The sequence below is a fragment of the Dendrobates tinctorius genome, unplaced genomic scaffold (genome assembly GCF_039654945.1).
Source record: "Dendrobates tinctorius isolate UK_male_01 unplaced genomic scaffold, ASM3965494v1 ptg000166l, whole genome shotgun sequence".
In the NCBI taxonomy this organism is placed as follows: domain Eukaryota; kingdom Metazoa; phylum Chordata; class Amphibia; order Anura; family Dendrobatidae; genus Dendrobates; species Dendrobates tinctorius.
The window spans coordinates 10,133,077-10,149,963 of NW_027361833.1; the positions used below are offsets into that span (position 1 = coordinate 10,133,077).

Consider the following 16,887-nt stretch of genomic DNA (forward strand, 5'->3'; position numbering starts at 1 on the left):
AAAGGCTGGCATGATGTCAGGAGAAGAAGCGTATAATTGGGTGTCATCAGCATAGAGATGGTACTGGAAACCAAATCTACTGATTGTTTGAAGATAAGGAAATGTGGCTTCTGCCTCATGTTGTTTTTTGCCTTTTTTGAAGCAACATTGTAGGATAATGGATTGAGCTGGATGGTCTTTTTTTCAATACTGCCAATTATTTTTTGATAGACTGTAATTTCTTACTTTTCTATCAAGCATGCACCATTTGTTCCTGGCTTCCGCTTTTTTATCCTTTGCGAAGCTGTGCTAATATGGAGAATAGAGAATATGAAATATATTTGCAATCTATTTAAATTACTGTTGCTAAAACTATAACAACTAATGTTTAGGACGAGTGCCGATGACCAGATTTTCTCTCGCCTGAGAGAATCGGGTCGATTATGCAAATCACACTCTGATCAAGCTCTTATTAAAGTTTGAACAGAGTGTGATCACAGTGTGTTCTGATCCTCCTGGATGAGGGAAAGATAGTGAAAAAAATTTTTCCATCTTTTCCGTTGTGTTAATATGTGGAAATCATACTGAACTCAGATGACATCCGATTGCGTCTGATGTTTTCCATGCACTCATTGACTTGCATGGCTGAGTACGATCCAAATATTGGCTCAAATTTGTGCAATTTTCATCATGGTCAGGATCCATCAGAGGCAAAAATAGGATATGTGCACAGCCCCTTAAAATAACATTGGCCAATTGTGATCCCATGCTTTGCCGGATCACACTTCAACCGAAAATACAGCCATGAGCATGAGCCCTTAAAGTGATTAGCTTAATTCTACATTTCAGATCAATATAATTAATGCTTTTGGTTATTATCACAGGACCTAAATATGTGGTATTATGTTAACAGCATTATACGTAACTTTGGATTGCCCCAATAATCTATGACATAAGATCTTTTCTTCTAATTGAGGATATATAGGTGTATCACCTCATTTCTCCTTTGCTTTCCTTTGCTTTCCATTGCACAAGTCATAGCACAACAATCTGGACAGATCAATACCAGTTACTTCAAGATTCAACAATCTCAGAGACAGTTATTTGGAAAAATGTTAAAGTTTATTTTTACCTTTACCGGCCTTGAAACATTTATTAATTTTTATACTTCACATTTCTAACTTTCCTTCTCATCATCTTTTAAAAATGGAATAATCTGGGCATAGTAATTTTGTGTTCTTTCTTTGAACACAGTGTACGCTTCAATTTAGTTTAGCTTTCTGAAGAGTGGTACTGAACAAAGAATATTGTTATGTCAAGCTCACATTTGAGAGTAGAGAAGTGCTGCTGTCATAGGACATCAAAACTTTGTGTATGCTGCCTGACAGTCCCGAGGCTCCACGGACTTTATTTGCATATTCGTATTTCCCAGGGAGCAATGCACCTAGGATTTCACTGATTGAGCGCCTTTGCCGGTTGCCGCAGTGTTTTCTTTGACTGGTCTCCCTGAGGTCAGTGATTGTTTTTTGATGTTGGTCTACTAGGCATTGCTCCCACCTAGCCAGAATCCTACTTCACACTGATGAGGGGCAACAACCCGGAACAGCTCTCTGTGGATGGATAACTGGCCTTGGTATGTCCCTTGTCATATCTGTAAACTCGTAAAGACCTGGATATTGACTTAAAGGGCCACTTATTATGGTGGTAATGGTGATTTCCAAATGGAGCCACCCCTTGGCTGGGTCCTTCCCTGGAGGAAGATCTGGCTAGTCCCGTGTTTGAGACTTTTAAATGAGGCTCCACGGACTTTATTTGCCTGACAGTCTCGAGCAGTTACAAAGAGACAGTTTGGTAGCATCGTCTGTAACCTAAATGAATACACAGAATGTCTCATATTATCCACTGTAGTCCGAAGAAGCCAAAGGGTATAATAAATGTAAGATATGGAAAAAATGGTACCTCACCATTCACCAATGCTGCTCACTTTTCCTTGTATGGTTCTTGGTCAATACAGATTTTCATAAAATTCAGGTAGTGAATAAAGATCAATTCAACTACATTTGCCCAACTCAGTGAAATCTTTTGACCATTGTGGACTACCCTTATCACAATCTAAATTTACTGTACTAGCAGGAGGTTTCTGTAAAGGGAATCTGTTTTTCTATATAAATTGAAAGGATTATGATTTAGGCACAGAGACCCTGATTATAGTGGTGTGTCACTTACTGTGCTACATGCTGCAGTTTTGAAAAAAAATCACTGATTTATCTGCTGTAGATCTAGCAGATTTCTGAATGCTGATTTCTGTAAAGCTCGCTGATTGGCAGCTTTCTGTACACACTGTACATTAGCAAAAAGCTGGCAATCAGTGGTGGTGGGGTTATTTCAAGCAGGAGGACTACTTGGCACAAGACAGCTAGTCCTTTAATGATAATCTCCTACTGATAAAACACTGATTTTATTGAAACTACAGCAAGCAGTTCAGTAAGTGACACATAGTTGGAATCAAAGTCTTTGACCCTAAATGTCTCACAATAAATAGCATAAACCTGATGTCAGATTCCCGTTAATGCTTCATCCTTCCTATCGAAAACTAAAATCCTGCTGGTGAAATTAAAAATCAAAAATCTTTCCCTTTTCTCTAGCTTGTTATAAATGGTATTTTAAACAGAATGGGACAATTTAAACACATTTTGGCACCCACAGTACAGTAGTGTTCTGCAATGCAACCAATCAGCTCACACTGATTAGCTTTCTATGGCTTAAGGAATACGTTGGCGTCATTGTTTTCTACAGACAATGTTTTGTTTGTTTTGCTTTATAGAAGCATACTGTAATATATAAAAAAAGTGAAGTTATCTACAATGCATTGTACTGACATCTTGACAATGTGGCTGCTTCTTCCCACTTTAGTATAGAGCACTTGGACTTTTAAATTATGATCACACCACGCTGTTCATAATGCTTTGATTAAAGAGAAGCTGAAGGAAAAAAATGAAAGGAATATCAAGGTTGCATTTCAAAGTAAAATTACTGTTTGTATCACAGAAGTACAATGAAAGAAATGATTGTGTTTTATTTTGGTTGAATATATTATTTATTTATCCAGATTGATCCAGATGTATGTATCATTTCTTCTACATCAGTCAGTCAAACATACTCTGATCTTTTTGCCCGGTCATATAGTTAAATGACTAAGGGGACTGAAGGGGCTATTCAGAATTAGAAAGAAAAAGGGTTTGCTTTATTTTTATACAAAGAACAGCATGGATAAATATTGTATTGATTCTAAGGAAAAAAGATATCCTTTCTCTTTTTTTCTTAGCAAATTCTACCTGCAGCCAGGACTAAGGGGAGCTAGGATTATATGACAAGCAGTGGAAGATGTTCTGCTTTTGTCTCTTTTTAGCTACAAACTCATAGTACTTACATACATAACATATGTATACATATATCTACTATATAATTGTCTAATTCTGTCTGTCTGTCTGTAACGAAATCCCGACTCGCTGATTGGTTGCGGCCTAACGGCTGCGACCAATCAGCAACAGTCGTCTCGGCAATACGGCCGCATCACTTATTGTACAGGCACATTACAGCAGTTAAAGGCATAAAGGCATCACTGCTGGGTCGCTCATTACACAGGCACAGTCCTGTACATATTCTAGAATACCCGATGCGTTAGAATCGGGCAACCATCGTGTCTTCCTGCACTGCACTGAGCCACCATGCCCCCCATGCACCCCATCCTTGCCCTTCCAGATAGACCCACCACAGCCCCCACAGCCTGCAATGATGACCTAGGCTGTTCTTTTCTGTGCACACAGGACCTGTGATGAGGTCACAGGAGGGGAGGAGTCAGGGGTCACATGATCAGGATCCTCTGTGTCTGCAGGACTCTGCTGTGCTGTTTGTCATGGTGCTGGATGAGGTAAAGTTTCTTTGTGGGGTCAAGAGGAGTTTAATGGGTGGATGTAGCAGAGTTCTGTGTGTACAATTTTGGTCGGAGCGGAGCCGTGTGTGTATGAGGTGTATGGAGCAGAGCCATGTGTGTACAAGGTGTACGGAGCGGAGCCAAATGTGTACGAGGTGTACGGAGCTGAGCTGTGTGTGTACGACGTGTACGGAACAGAGCCGTGTGCATACGAGATGTATGGAGCATAGCCACATGTGTACGAGGTGTATGTAGCGGAGCCGTGTGTGTACGAGATGTACAGAGCAGAGCCGAGTGTGTACGAGGTGTACAGAGAGGAGCCACATGTGTACAACGTGTGCGGAGTGGAGCCATGTGTGTACGAGATGTATGGAGCAGAGCCGCGTGTGTACGAGGTGAACAGAGTGGAGCCATGTGCGTACGAGGTGTATGGAGCAGAGCTGCATGTGTATGAAGTGTACGTAGCGGACCCTTGTTTGTACGAGATGTACGGAGCAGAGCAGCATGTGTACGAGGTGTATGGAGAGAAGCTGCGTGTGTGCGGAGCGGAGCCACGTGTGTACGAGGTGTACGGAGAGGAGCCGCGCATGTACGAGGTGTACAGAGAGGAGCCGTGTGTGTACGAGGTGTACGGAGAGGAGCCGCTTGTGTACGTATTGTATGGAGTGGAGATGTGCGTGTATTTTGGCATGGGGGGCCCCATTTGAAAGTTCGCACAAGGGGCCCATAACTTTGTAGTTATGCCACTGACAGTATGGCATTCAGACAATAGGCAGGTTGACCTTTTCTAAGAAACCATGCAATATTTCTTCCCATTGGGAAAGCCATAAATAAAGTTAGGAGCACTAAAAGAATAACTGAGTGATCAGTACCTACAGAAAATGCAGCTTGTCATTTAAAATGTGATGCTGTGTGGGGAGGAGGACCCCCATATAGTGATAGGGCCGGAACCAGGGGGACCGCCATCAGGGTTAATGAAGAAACCACATCAGGGGAATTACAAAGGGAGACATGCGATTGAAGTTGTCAGGGCAACAGGGGGCGGGGCGAGGGAAAAAGGAGCAGGGGCCGCGCTGAGGTGGCAGTTGGAAGGGAGCCTTACAAGAAGGAGAGAGCCGTGCGGCAGAGAGAGGACTGTGGAAACTGACGGTGTGGGAAAGAGAGACAGGCAGGAGACTGTAATAGGAAAATTTGAGACTGACCGAAGAGTGACGTGTAAGAGACTCTCCACGGGAATCCCTCCCCGCAAACATTCAGATAAAGTGACGGCCGCTGATTCCCTCCGTGGTGTGACAGGACCGGGATCTCAGGTGACCACGGCGACGAGACAGAAATCCGGTACAGTGGTCAGGACACTACCCCCCTGTCTTCCTCCACAGCTACGGCCCCGTCATCACCGACCTCAGGGGACGCCACCTAGCTATAGGCGGCCGCAGAGCCCCGTCCCGGTTACTGAGGGGACACTGAGCACAGTTTGTTAACGTTTATGTTTTTGGAACTGCGTCATGACCTGGCTGGGGAACGAGCGCCTCTAAACGGACGCCTGGGAGATTTACCCCCCCCGAACAGTCTCTTCAGGGCCTGTTGTGCCCCACCGTTCCCATCTCTTCAGGGCCTGTTGTGCCCCACCGTTCCAGCTTCTTCAGGGCCCGTTGTGCCCCACCGACTCCATTTCTTCAGGGCCTGTTGCGCCCCATCATTCCAGTCTCTTCAGGGCCTGCTGCGCCCCATCGTTCTGGTTCCTTCAGGGCCTGCTGCGCCCCATCGTTCTGGATCCTTCAGGGCCTGCTGCGCCCCATCGTTCTGGTTCCTTCAGGGCCTGCTGCGCCCCACCGTTTCCGGTTTCTTCAGGGCCGGACGAGCACGAGTCCTTCCGGGAAATCGAGGATTGCAAGGCAGTTACATTTGCAACCCCTGAGTGGTCGTGAACTCGAGTGACGCCCAGAAGGCTAAGTGCACTATAGAAAAATAAGGACCCTTTCTGTTTTAATGTTGTTGTTTTGCGAGTCCCTGCGAGGACAAATAGGTGTTTCTTCTTTATTTGATTGAAGCAGTTTAGCCCTTGTGGCTTTAAATTTATAAAAGTTTATTTCATCCCCACATTCAGTCTCGTGTCTCGTCACTGCATCCTGTGAGCCTGCTCGAACCCTACAGCTGCATTCAAGGTTCTAGATATGGATGTTACTTAAAGACTAGGAAGATCCATACCAATTATTATTAGTATGTAAAATGGAATACTGATTATTCCTATGTATGGTATAATTCAGTAAGGCTGAGTTCACACGTGGCGTTTTTTTCGCGTTTCCGCGGCGGTTTTAACCGCGCGATTTTGCAGCGAAAACGCGAAAAATAAGCATCCCATGCATTCCTATGGGATTCCGCAATGCTGTGCTAATGCTACGGTTTTTACCGCGGCGGAATCGCTTCGCGGTAAAAACCGCAGCATGCTCATTAATTTGCGGAATCGCGGCGATCCCGCACCCATAGGAATGCAGTGTTCCGCTTGCTTCCCGCATGTGGCTGTGCACACCATGCAGAAAGTAAGCAGAACAATTGTGGATGGTACCCACGGTCTGGAGGAGAGGAGACTGTCCTCCGGGCTTTGGGTACCATATCCCTGTAAAAAATAGAATTTAAAAATAAAAAATATTGTTATTCTTACCCTCCAGCGTCCCGCGCAGCCTTCCCGCTTCTCTCCACGCTCCCGTTCCCAGTAGTCTTTTGCGAAAATGCTCGCGATGACGTCCCTTCTCGCCGGATCGCGAAGTCTCGCGGTCATTCGCGCGACGTCATCGCGAATTACCGCGAGACGTCGCGATCCCGCGAGAACTGACGTCATCGCGGGCATTTTTGCAAAGGATTACTGGGAACGGATGCGCGGGACGTCGGAGGGTGAGAATAACACCATTTTTTATTTTTTTTTACATTCTATCTTTTACTACTGATGCCGCATAGGCGGCCTCAGTAGTAAAAAGTTGGTCACACTCGTCAAACACTATGTTTGACGAGTGTGACCAACCTGTCAATCAGTTCTCCAAGCGATGCTACAGATCGCTTGGAAAACGCTAGCATTTTGCAAGCTAAATACGCTTGCAAAATGCTAGTTTTTCCGCGGGAAAATCGCAGGAATTTAAAATGCGATTTTCCAGCGGACTGGAATTCCGGAATTCTCGCGGTAATTTCCGCGAGAGTTCCGGTACGTGTGCACTTAGCCTAATAGAAAATAGCAGTGAGCTAGGATAATGGAATAAAAAATAATGTCCTTGCACTATCTTAGCATAATGTTTCTGCTTGTAGCTCTGAAGATTTGGTCAAGTAAACTGCTTGTTTGATTTTTACATTTAAATCATTCCAAATTTGTTTCAAAATTATTGTGGCATATTTGATAGGAAATCATCACATTTTCAAGTTAGCAAAATATTATGATGCCTCTGGTATTATTTTTCCCTTATTACCCCTCTGAGCATTCATCTAAATTGTCCACTGCTGGCAGACACACGTGCTCAGCAACTCCGGAAAGGGGAATCGATGAAGTAGAAGCAGGTTTTATTCGCAAGAAAATGAGGAAGGTTCAGATCTGAATATTGATTCTCAAATACTGTTCTTATCTCTATGAGCAATGTTAATGAAAGAAATCTGAGCCTCTTCGATCACAGGGAAAAAAAATCCACACAGAAAGCAGATGTTGATGATGCCAACTTGACAACACATGTGCATTACGGCAAAAGTGAAAGTTATGAGAAGCCATGCTACACTAATTTGAGATTTCCCAAGGTATCTGTTTTGTATTGGAAAATAGTGTTTTGAGCGTTCAATTTTTTAAATTAATTTCTTCTACAATATAGAGCTGCATTGATTGCATTATATTTTTGTTTGATTATATCTAAATCTTATTTATGACTACAAATAATTCTATTAGTTTATACATTGACTTTCAAACCACATGAACACCTCATCATCATTATTCTATTCCACTCTTGATTTTAATATTTATTAAATGTCTTCCAGTAACTTATTGTGATGTTGGCCAGCACAAGCCAAGGAGCATAGAATTGCTACTATTGATTTTATGCAATCAACTAACAATAGACTAAATTAAGTACAGCTATTTACTTTGCAAAAATCAAATCCAAGTTGGGAGTGAATGCTCTGCTCAACCTTACCATTGAGTCATTTAACCTTTGCTTTTAGTATGTAAGTGTATGTATTATGTTCCTGGCAGGGTTACATTCTTTATGGAATATCGGAACAAAAGTCCAATGCATTTTCCTAGTAAACAAGAATTATTTTCAACTGTCATTTGTTGAAACCAAACTAACAGTGTGCTGTCAAACCATATTAAAATGTTACTCTATTTGATTCAAAGATGAGCTTTGTGCTTCTCTGATACAATGGCTTGTCATAATTGATCACTCAATGCTGTGTTTAGCATAAATGTCAACCCCATAACATGCCCTGGATCATAGTTCAACACCTGGATAAGGTTGTCATCTTATGTTTATCAGTGAGATTTCGTATAAAACCTTTGTTGCTGGTGCTGGACTATCTTTGTTCCCTCATAATTATAATTTTTGTCATTTGCTTGTATTTTACAATATTACTCCATCTTTAAAAAGCAAAAATAATGCTAACAGTAAAGGGACAAGACAATACTACTTCTATGGGCCCCAACATCATCACATGCCATAGTTGAGTGAAAACTGAAGATTACAAAATTTATGTTTTTATATGCCAAAAATTATTAAAAAAAATACATTTATCGTTAAAAAAAAAAATATATATATATACCGTGTGTGTATATATATATACACACACGGTATATATATATGTTGTGGTAGATCACTCACTTGGCTGGACACAGAGGTAGAAGTGGAACACTGTCTCTTTATGAGCGTGCTTGGTTTATTAAAGGCAGCGTAAACCAAGCTGGGAACAATAAACATGGTCCTCTGGGCAAAACAGCTGAACAAAACAAAACACAGCCCGCTCATAGTTAGTTACGTCTGCGGTTTAGGTCTTTCAACCAACAACATGGGCACAGATATGTTCAAGGAGTGCTTCCTCTCCAGGCAAACTGAACACTGCTGCCTTTGGAAACTAGCTTCTTAAGCCCCAGACCATGTGACTCCACCATCATGTGACTGATCACATGATTGTGATATCACACAGGTCCTGTCAGGACATGGTGACGGTGGCTCTGCAGGTGGAGATAAGGTGAACACCCTCCCACCCACTCTATGGATGTCCACATAAAAGCCAGCCCATTATGCAACTTAGACTTAGCTTAACACTCACAACACTTAATGTGCTGGAGGAAAAAGTTTGAGTTTTATATCACTGACGCCATTAAGCATAGTGAAATAAATCTCCCCAAAAGCACTTTACCAGTGACTTTGTCACAATATATATTTATATATGTGCTTCTCACAAAATTAGAATATTATCAAAAAGTTAATTTATTTCAATTCTTCAATACAAAAAGTGAAGCTTATATATTATATAGAGTCACTACAAACAGAGTGATGTATTTCAAGTGTTTATTTCTGTTAATGTTGATGATTATGGCTTATAGCCAATGAAAACCCAAAAGTCATTATCTCAGTAAATTGGAATACTTTATAACACTGTGTTTTATCAAAACCAAAGTCAGTGCATCCATCTACCAGGGAATTTTAGAGCACTTCATACTTCCGTCTGCCGACAAATGGCCAACATAAGACCCCCATAGCCTCCCCATGTCCAACATGAGACCCTCATAGCCTCCTCATATCCAGCCAAAAATCCCATACACATGCAAAAAAGAGAACACCCCATTACCCCGGCACTCTGTTCCTACATCCAATGCACTGACTCTCCGCAGTGCACAACTGACACAATGAAATTATATAATCGCATCAACTGTTTCACAGGTGGGCAGGGGAGGGAATGGTGCGACCTTGCTTTCAGCCCCTCGGTTATCTTGGTCTGCAGGCTGTACTGGAACAGCTAGAGGGATAAATGTGTGCCCAGATGTGATCTAGAGGCAATCCCTAGATCGGGGAAGATAAGTAATGGTAATTAATTATTTATAGCTAGTAGAAAACTATAGGAGAAGACATTTTCAAATAAATTACCTTTACATTTTTTAAATATATCTTTACTTTTTTTTCCTAGCAATCTTTACATTTGTATTAGTATTAATATTTTCATTTTCCCGAACATGGGAATTTGTTTATATTATATTAATTGATATATTATATTGCTAAGGATTTATACTTTTATTTTAACTTTTTCTTTTCCTCTTTGTATTACTTTTGGTAACTTTCGCACATAAAGATTATGAAATGCAAATTGTTAGTACCTTTCCTGCACAAAATAAATATAGGAATGTATGCTAATAAGACACTTTTTTATTTACAGATATTGGGCATGATTCATTATTGTATTCGTACCTGAATTTTGTTGAGTTTTTAGTGTTTTACACCTATTTTTGCTTTTTGTTTTTGTTTACATTTCTGATTTTTAAAGTTTATTTTATATGTGTTGGCCTTTTTTATTGTTTGGTATTATGAGTGGAATTTAGGATTTCTAGATGTTTTTACCTGGATTATCATTTGCAACTTTTCAACAAATTGCAAAATTTGTCGCAAAGAAGCTCCAGTCCTAGATTGATGGATTGATGTTATGTACACTAGATATTCTTGTGCAATTTTTGTACCATTTTGCAAAAGAAGTTACGATGAAAAAATAAAAACAATTTTTGTTTGTGCCCAAAATTCATAAACCATATTCGCCATTTTGAAGAATATTGCACAAAAAAACTGCACTTTCACTAGATGTATTCTGTTTCTATTTTCATCTTGATTTTTTTTTCTATTTTCCCCTTAGACACCAAGTGTGCCTCTAATAGTGTTATAATTATTATTAATATTATTGCACAATTTCACCCAAGGTACTTCTAATAACTTTACTAATAATCAACAAGTACGGTTAGCATACATCCCCACACATTAAGATTATAGTATTTTCTTATATTTGTAAAAATTGGTTAAAAAATATTGCACAGCTGAAATGAGAGAGAAAAGATCAATTTTGCTACAGGGTCCAGTAAGCACTTAATACATGTCCTGTATGCTAAGAGATCTGTAAAAATGTCACCATCTGATATTGCTTTAAGAATGTTCTATAAGCTGCTTAATGTTTTACACTTTTCATTCATTTTCTAAGCACTGCTAATACGTGCAGAAGTACAGGAAATGAAAATCTGGTCTTTCAATAAACTGCACTTGTAAAGAAAATTCATATCATCAATATTTTTTAAAAACAATATTTTTAAAAGGAACCTGCAAGGTCCTTTTGTGCTACAAAACTGACTATATGGCTTAATGTACAATGCAAATTTATTGTTTCTAAAATATGTTACTATATCAATTTTGTGTTTCTATGTTATCCCCTCCAAATGTAAATGTAAATAATTCTGCAGCATGCAAATGACCTGTAATGAGTCATAAATATATATTCCCCTCAGGTATCGCCTTTATGTGTTGATTGATATCCTTCGGGCATGGAAACGCCATTACAGCTCCAGCACACATGCGGTATGCGGATGAAGCCAAGCTGGTAACCCTTACTTCACTATGCAAGCACTGGATTCCCCTAGAGTTGGCATCAAATTCAGAACTTTTCAATTTGTACACTGCCTTTAAACTTTTTTTTTATCAATTTCCATTTTTTTGTCTTATCCTTCCCAACGTCAAAGCGCCATAACTTTTTTTTTTATTTTTCTGTCAACAAAGATGTATGAGGGCATGTTTTTTGTGGGACAAGTGGTACTTTTGAAGGAAACAATTTATTTTACCACTAGAAAATGGGAAAAAAATTCCAAGTCCAATGAGATTGTGAAAAAAATGCTATATAACATTGTATTTTGGGAATTGTGCAGTAAGAATGACCTGCCAATATGTTTCTCCGTATCAGTACTATTTAGTTGATGCAAAATGCACCAGGTTTTTTCATTATTTTAATGGTAAAAAAAATCAGAACGCAAAAAAACTTGATTGTATCATCATTTTATGAGATCCGTAACACTTTCACTTTCAGTCAATGGAGCATTGTAAGCACTTATTTTTATTGAAATCATTTTGGCACATATGAGATATTAAGTGGTTGATACGGCATTTTTTTGTGGCATTGCTGCAAAAAAAATGCAAGTTTGAGGTTTTATATTTTTCTGTTTATGGTGTTTACCAATTATCCAATTAAGGTTAATTATATTTATATTTTGATAGATCAGACCTTTCTGGACTCAGTAATACCACACAGATTTTTTAATCTTTATTTTTAATGGGGGAAAAGGTGGTGATTTGAATGTTTATGTTTTTTCATTTATTTCATATTTTTTTAATTTTTTTTACTTGTCACTGTATTTAATAATCCCTTAAGGATAGTTGAAACTGCAATCATCTGACTGCTTGCACTATATATAATACAGCAATACCACTTTATTGAATATAGTAAAAACCATGGCCTTCTTTGAAGCCCGACCACAGACTGGGTTTCAAGGTAGCTCCATAATGACAAGCACAGAGGTCAACAGACCCCTGACTGTCATAGAAATCCATTGGCGCCTTGCAATTGCATCATGGGAGCATCAAGGGGCACATAGTATGACACTCATCCATGCTGGCACTCAAATAGTGCCGCTGTTAGAAATTAACAATTGTATTTAACCCACGGCTGTTAGTGGCAAGTCCTAGCTGTCACAGGCACCATTATCTGCTGAGTATGGAGTGAGCTTACTCCATCAGCTTATTCCATACACCTGCTACAGACTTGTGCCTTTTATGTACTGTGGATTTTGGTAAGGGGTGAAACAGCACTTGTTATGTTAACCACTGTACCTGAATTGCAGCTACTGGGTTGTAGAGCAGGAAGAGCTGATCAGATTGTTATACATTTTTGTGAAAAAGTTTCAACCAAATGTACATTTTGTTCATTGAACTCTTTTAGCTTTGTATCTATTTAAGTCCAGTGGGCGATCCTACTCATTGATTGGCAGTCTTCTCTGTATGACTGTGCATGCAGAGATAGCTGTCAGTCACTGACTAGCATTGCCCTCTGGACTCATGTGCATATCAACAACAAGGAAGTTCAAAATTCAAGTTACATTGAATCTTTTCCAAAAAAATTGTGTATCATTCTGCTCAACGTCTTCCTGTCTATACCATGCTGTCCACAGGTTTGAAAGCATGTAAAATGTGACAAGTTCCCTTTAAGAAGCTAGATGTAATGAAAATGTATAATAGTACACATCAATATAAATCAATAGCAAATGTTCATTTACTGAAAAAAATAAAAATAAATATTGCCATCACATTCTGACTGACAGGTAAGGCTTGGTGAGCTTCAATGTGGCACATCATATTCCATGAGAGAAATAAATTGTGTTGGAGAAATTGGCACATGATTCTTCTTCTTCTTGTGTTACTCATATAGGGACCACCTTGGAATACCATTTCCTTTTTTGTTGTTTAATTAAAAGAGCTTCAAAGCTCCTTCATGGACACTGGGGAAATGTATTAATACCTTTATTCCTACTCCTGCGTTAAAAGTCGCAAATCATGGCAAGCAACATATTTGTGCAATTATTTGTGACTTTTCTTGGCACTCACCAGTTTTGAAAAGTGTTGAAGAGATAGGCATTTCAACAGATTTGTTAATGTGAAAGTTGAAAAGCTGAAGCTAAAAAGTGGTGCATACACCTTTCAATAAGTTAGGTGCAATTCGCTCCAACACGCAACAGTTATTTTACGCTGATGATAAAACACAAGTCTTTTCAAACCTTCCCCTTAGCTTAACAAGTTTAAATTCTGCCTCCACTAGAGGGAGTGTAATGGCATACTGCATACTGGTATACACTGCACTCAATAATAGCAAAGTGTGCAGTCAGCAGGGAGCTCTGTATCAGAAAAATGGAGCTCTGAATGCTAATGCTATACACAAAATTGAAATTGCAACACTAATAGCAAAACGTCGTGAATTAATGAAAATCACAGGATTGTCTGACGTGTTAATTATATGAAAATTATGAAAAAAATGGGTACCAAATTTTCAAAACATCTTGATTTATTCAATCTAGAGCATGAGTGCCAAGCTCACAAATACACAGACTTCTATGTCTTGGGCCAAAGAGGTGAGTATAAGGGTTTTTAAATGTATTTAACCTTTTGATGGCCATTTATGTTTACTTACTATGAATGATTTATTTCTATGACATTATCATTGCTGTGACTAGCTGATGTGTGCCTCTTGATCTGACTCTGCCCTCTCCTGTGATAAGCAGCTTTCTGTCAATAGACTTTGTACATACAGAGATTGGTGGGGCAGAATTTGCTTTCTCAGCTCTGCTGCATTTTACATTTAAGATCGCTGATTGTGTCACAACTGCTGCACCGAGAAAACTAAGTGATGCATCATTGGAATCAAGATGTTCCTACATTATGTTGCTCTCAGATGAGTTAGCAAAAACCTGCTGAGAGATTCCCTTTAAGATATCAGCACAGGTTTTTTTTGATCTGCAAATGATGTGGTGTTAAAATATTTACATTAAGGTGTGTTATGTAAAGGTTTTTTTTTCTGTTGTACCATTGAGAAGATTACAGTCTCTTTTGAAATAGCCTTAGCCTATAATAATATACATAATTTTAGGGGATTATATAGACCTACTACAGACACATACTTAAATACAATGTCACTTTCCTGATACTTTATGCGCTACACGGACTATACAACCAATTATTGTTACTATATAACCAGCGCACGCTCTCACTGAGAGAGACTGGAGAAGACCACTAATTGCAGGTCATTGTACTACAATTTATGTTTTGGTGATAATATAAATAAAAGATAATAATAAATATCCAGAAATTAAATATAATCTACATTGCAGGTAATATTTATACTATTACCATACACTATACATTGTGTGTAGATGTAGCACATCATTCTGTCTTATCCAATTATTTTTGTTTTTTTTCCCTCCGGTGTGCATTGCCATCGTGTTCTCACCTCTTCCTAAGTTCTGATTCCACATGGAGCTGTCTTTTCTTCTGTGGGGGAGGCGGTGGGAGTTCATCTTTGCCATGCTTAACAAGAATTTGTTCCCTGGTGGTCACCATAGTTACAGTTTCCATTACAGTTGTCTGTGTTAGTGATGTCTGAGTGGTGGTGACAGCCTGTGAAATCTGTGAAAAGTATTGAGACAGAGGTCACACAATATTCGAAAAACTTCAGAGAAGGCTGTTTGGAGTGTCAATAGAAAACAATGAGAAACTGCATTTTCTATGATCAAAATCTGGCCTCCAGAGCGCAATAATACTTACGTGAACATACAAACACATAGTTTTGTTTGGCTTCAGTAATGTCAAAACAGCATTAAAACAATAAAAAATATGGCTTTTCCTGTAAAGTCTCTTAAGTTTCTATTTTTCAAGGGCTGACAGCTGTAATATGTTGTGCTTCTAATACAGGTATGACAGTATGAAAAGAAGGGCTTGTATTTCTACTTCTGGGTACTTCTAGAATAATATTTTTGTTGCACTTTACATGTATATCAAAGATGGTTTAGCAAAAATAAGCATTTTAAAAGTGCATAAAACACATATATACAACTATTAACTAAGATGTTATGTTTAATGCCATTGCTTACTTTGATTCTGTGACTCCACCACACTAAAGCACCACACAGATGGCTCCACATACAGTGCTGTACTTATATATAGCATGTGCCAATATAAGCATTCTTTAAGTAATAGTCTGACACATGGGTTTTGTCATGAGGACATGCTTGGAGGTGCTGCATACTTCATAGCTATAGTTTAGTCGCTAAAAATCTGATGGTTGGTTCCATTTCAATATTTTTGATATTTCATCCCCTGAATATATTCTGTAGATGTCAATTGGGCCCTGAAAGAAGCCAAGAGAGCAAAACCCCCAAGAAGGGTAACATTTTTATGCATAGAGTGCTCATGACTATTTTTTACTGAGTATAATTTATTGCTTAAGAAAATAGAAATGTAAATACTGTATATCAGGCAGTAACACTAGCACCCTCACTAATATAAGAAAAACAGGAAAAAACATAAAGCTGCAGACAAACTTAGGATTCTGTGTGATAAAATCCAGGGAGTACGCCAAAAGTAAAAATTCAAGTATTAGTTTGTTGCGGTAATCTGTAATGGAGATTGGTAGTTGGCCTGAATTAGATACCTAATAGGAGTAGAAACCCAGTGGAAAAATGTATAGCAATAGCGCTCTGAATATTACACCACCACCCCAAAAATAAAAAGCAGTATCTGAATAAAAAACAAACACTGATGGTAAAGTGCTCAGTGTACCTCTTCACCACTGTATAGTTGATACACTGATTGTGAGAAAACAGGAATACAGAGAAAGGCAGCAGGTAGGGTACAGGAATACAGAAAAAGGCAGCAGGTAGGATAATCAATGCAGCTTGATTCCGTCCTATCAGACTACGGCAACAGGCCAGTATCTGCAAGGATGGACAAGGCTTCACGGCATCATGCTGGAATGGAATGCCATGCCATATAGACTGCATTGAATTTTTTTTATCTCCATGGAGTACTGCTTTAATGACACCAAGAAATGGCCTCTTCTTTCTGTCATTGTAGCTCTAGGGTGTTCACGCTAGACCATGACTTCCAGCCATGACAGGACTTTAGAGGCCTCCAAGTTAAGTCATGGATGTGAATCACTGTTGCATTTGAAGTCTCATTGATGTCAGAAATCTCTGCCTAGATTATAGAGGCTTGGACTATGATGGCAGAAAGAAGAGACCTATAGTGAACAGGCTGGGAGATTCAAGCATGAAAGGGGAAGGAAGAGGCTGTTTTATGGAATGGATTGCAGGAAAAAAGATGTGGAGGGGTAGGGTATGCCAATAAAATTTACTGTAGAAGATAAATGACACATCAAGC

At 39.3% G+C, this 16,887-nt stretch overlaps 1 protein-coding gene across 7 annotated transcripts in view; it reads right to left on the minus strand.

The window, feature by feature from the left end:
- The window catches only part of DMD (dystrophin), a 3,834,938-nt gene that overhangs the window by 2,528,064 nt on the left and 1,289,987 nt on the right, over nucleotides 1-16,887 (minus strand). For all 7 annotated transcript variants that reach the window (XM_073550686.1, XM_073550687.1, XM_073550688.1 and 4 more), the window contains one exon: nucleotides 14,960-15,135. In XM_073550686.1, the coding sequence (XP_073406787.1) occupies nucleotides 14,960-15,135 (176 nt within the window). The remainder of the gene's footprint in view (nucleotides 1-14,959; nucleotides 15,136-16,887) is intronic.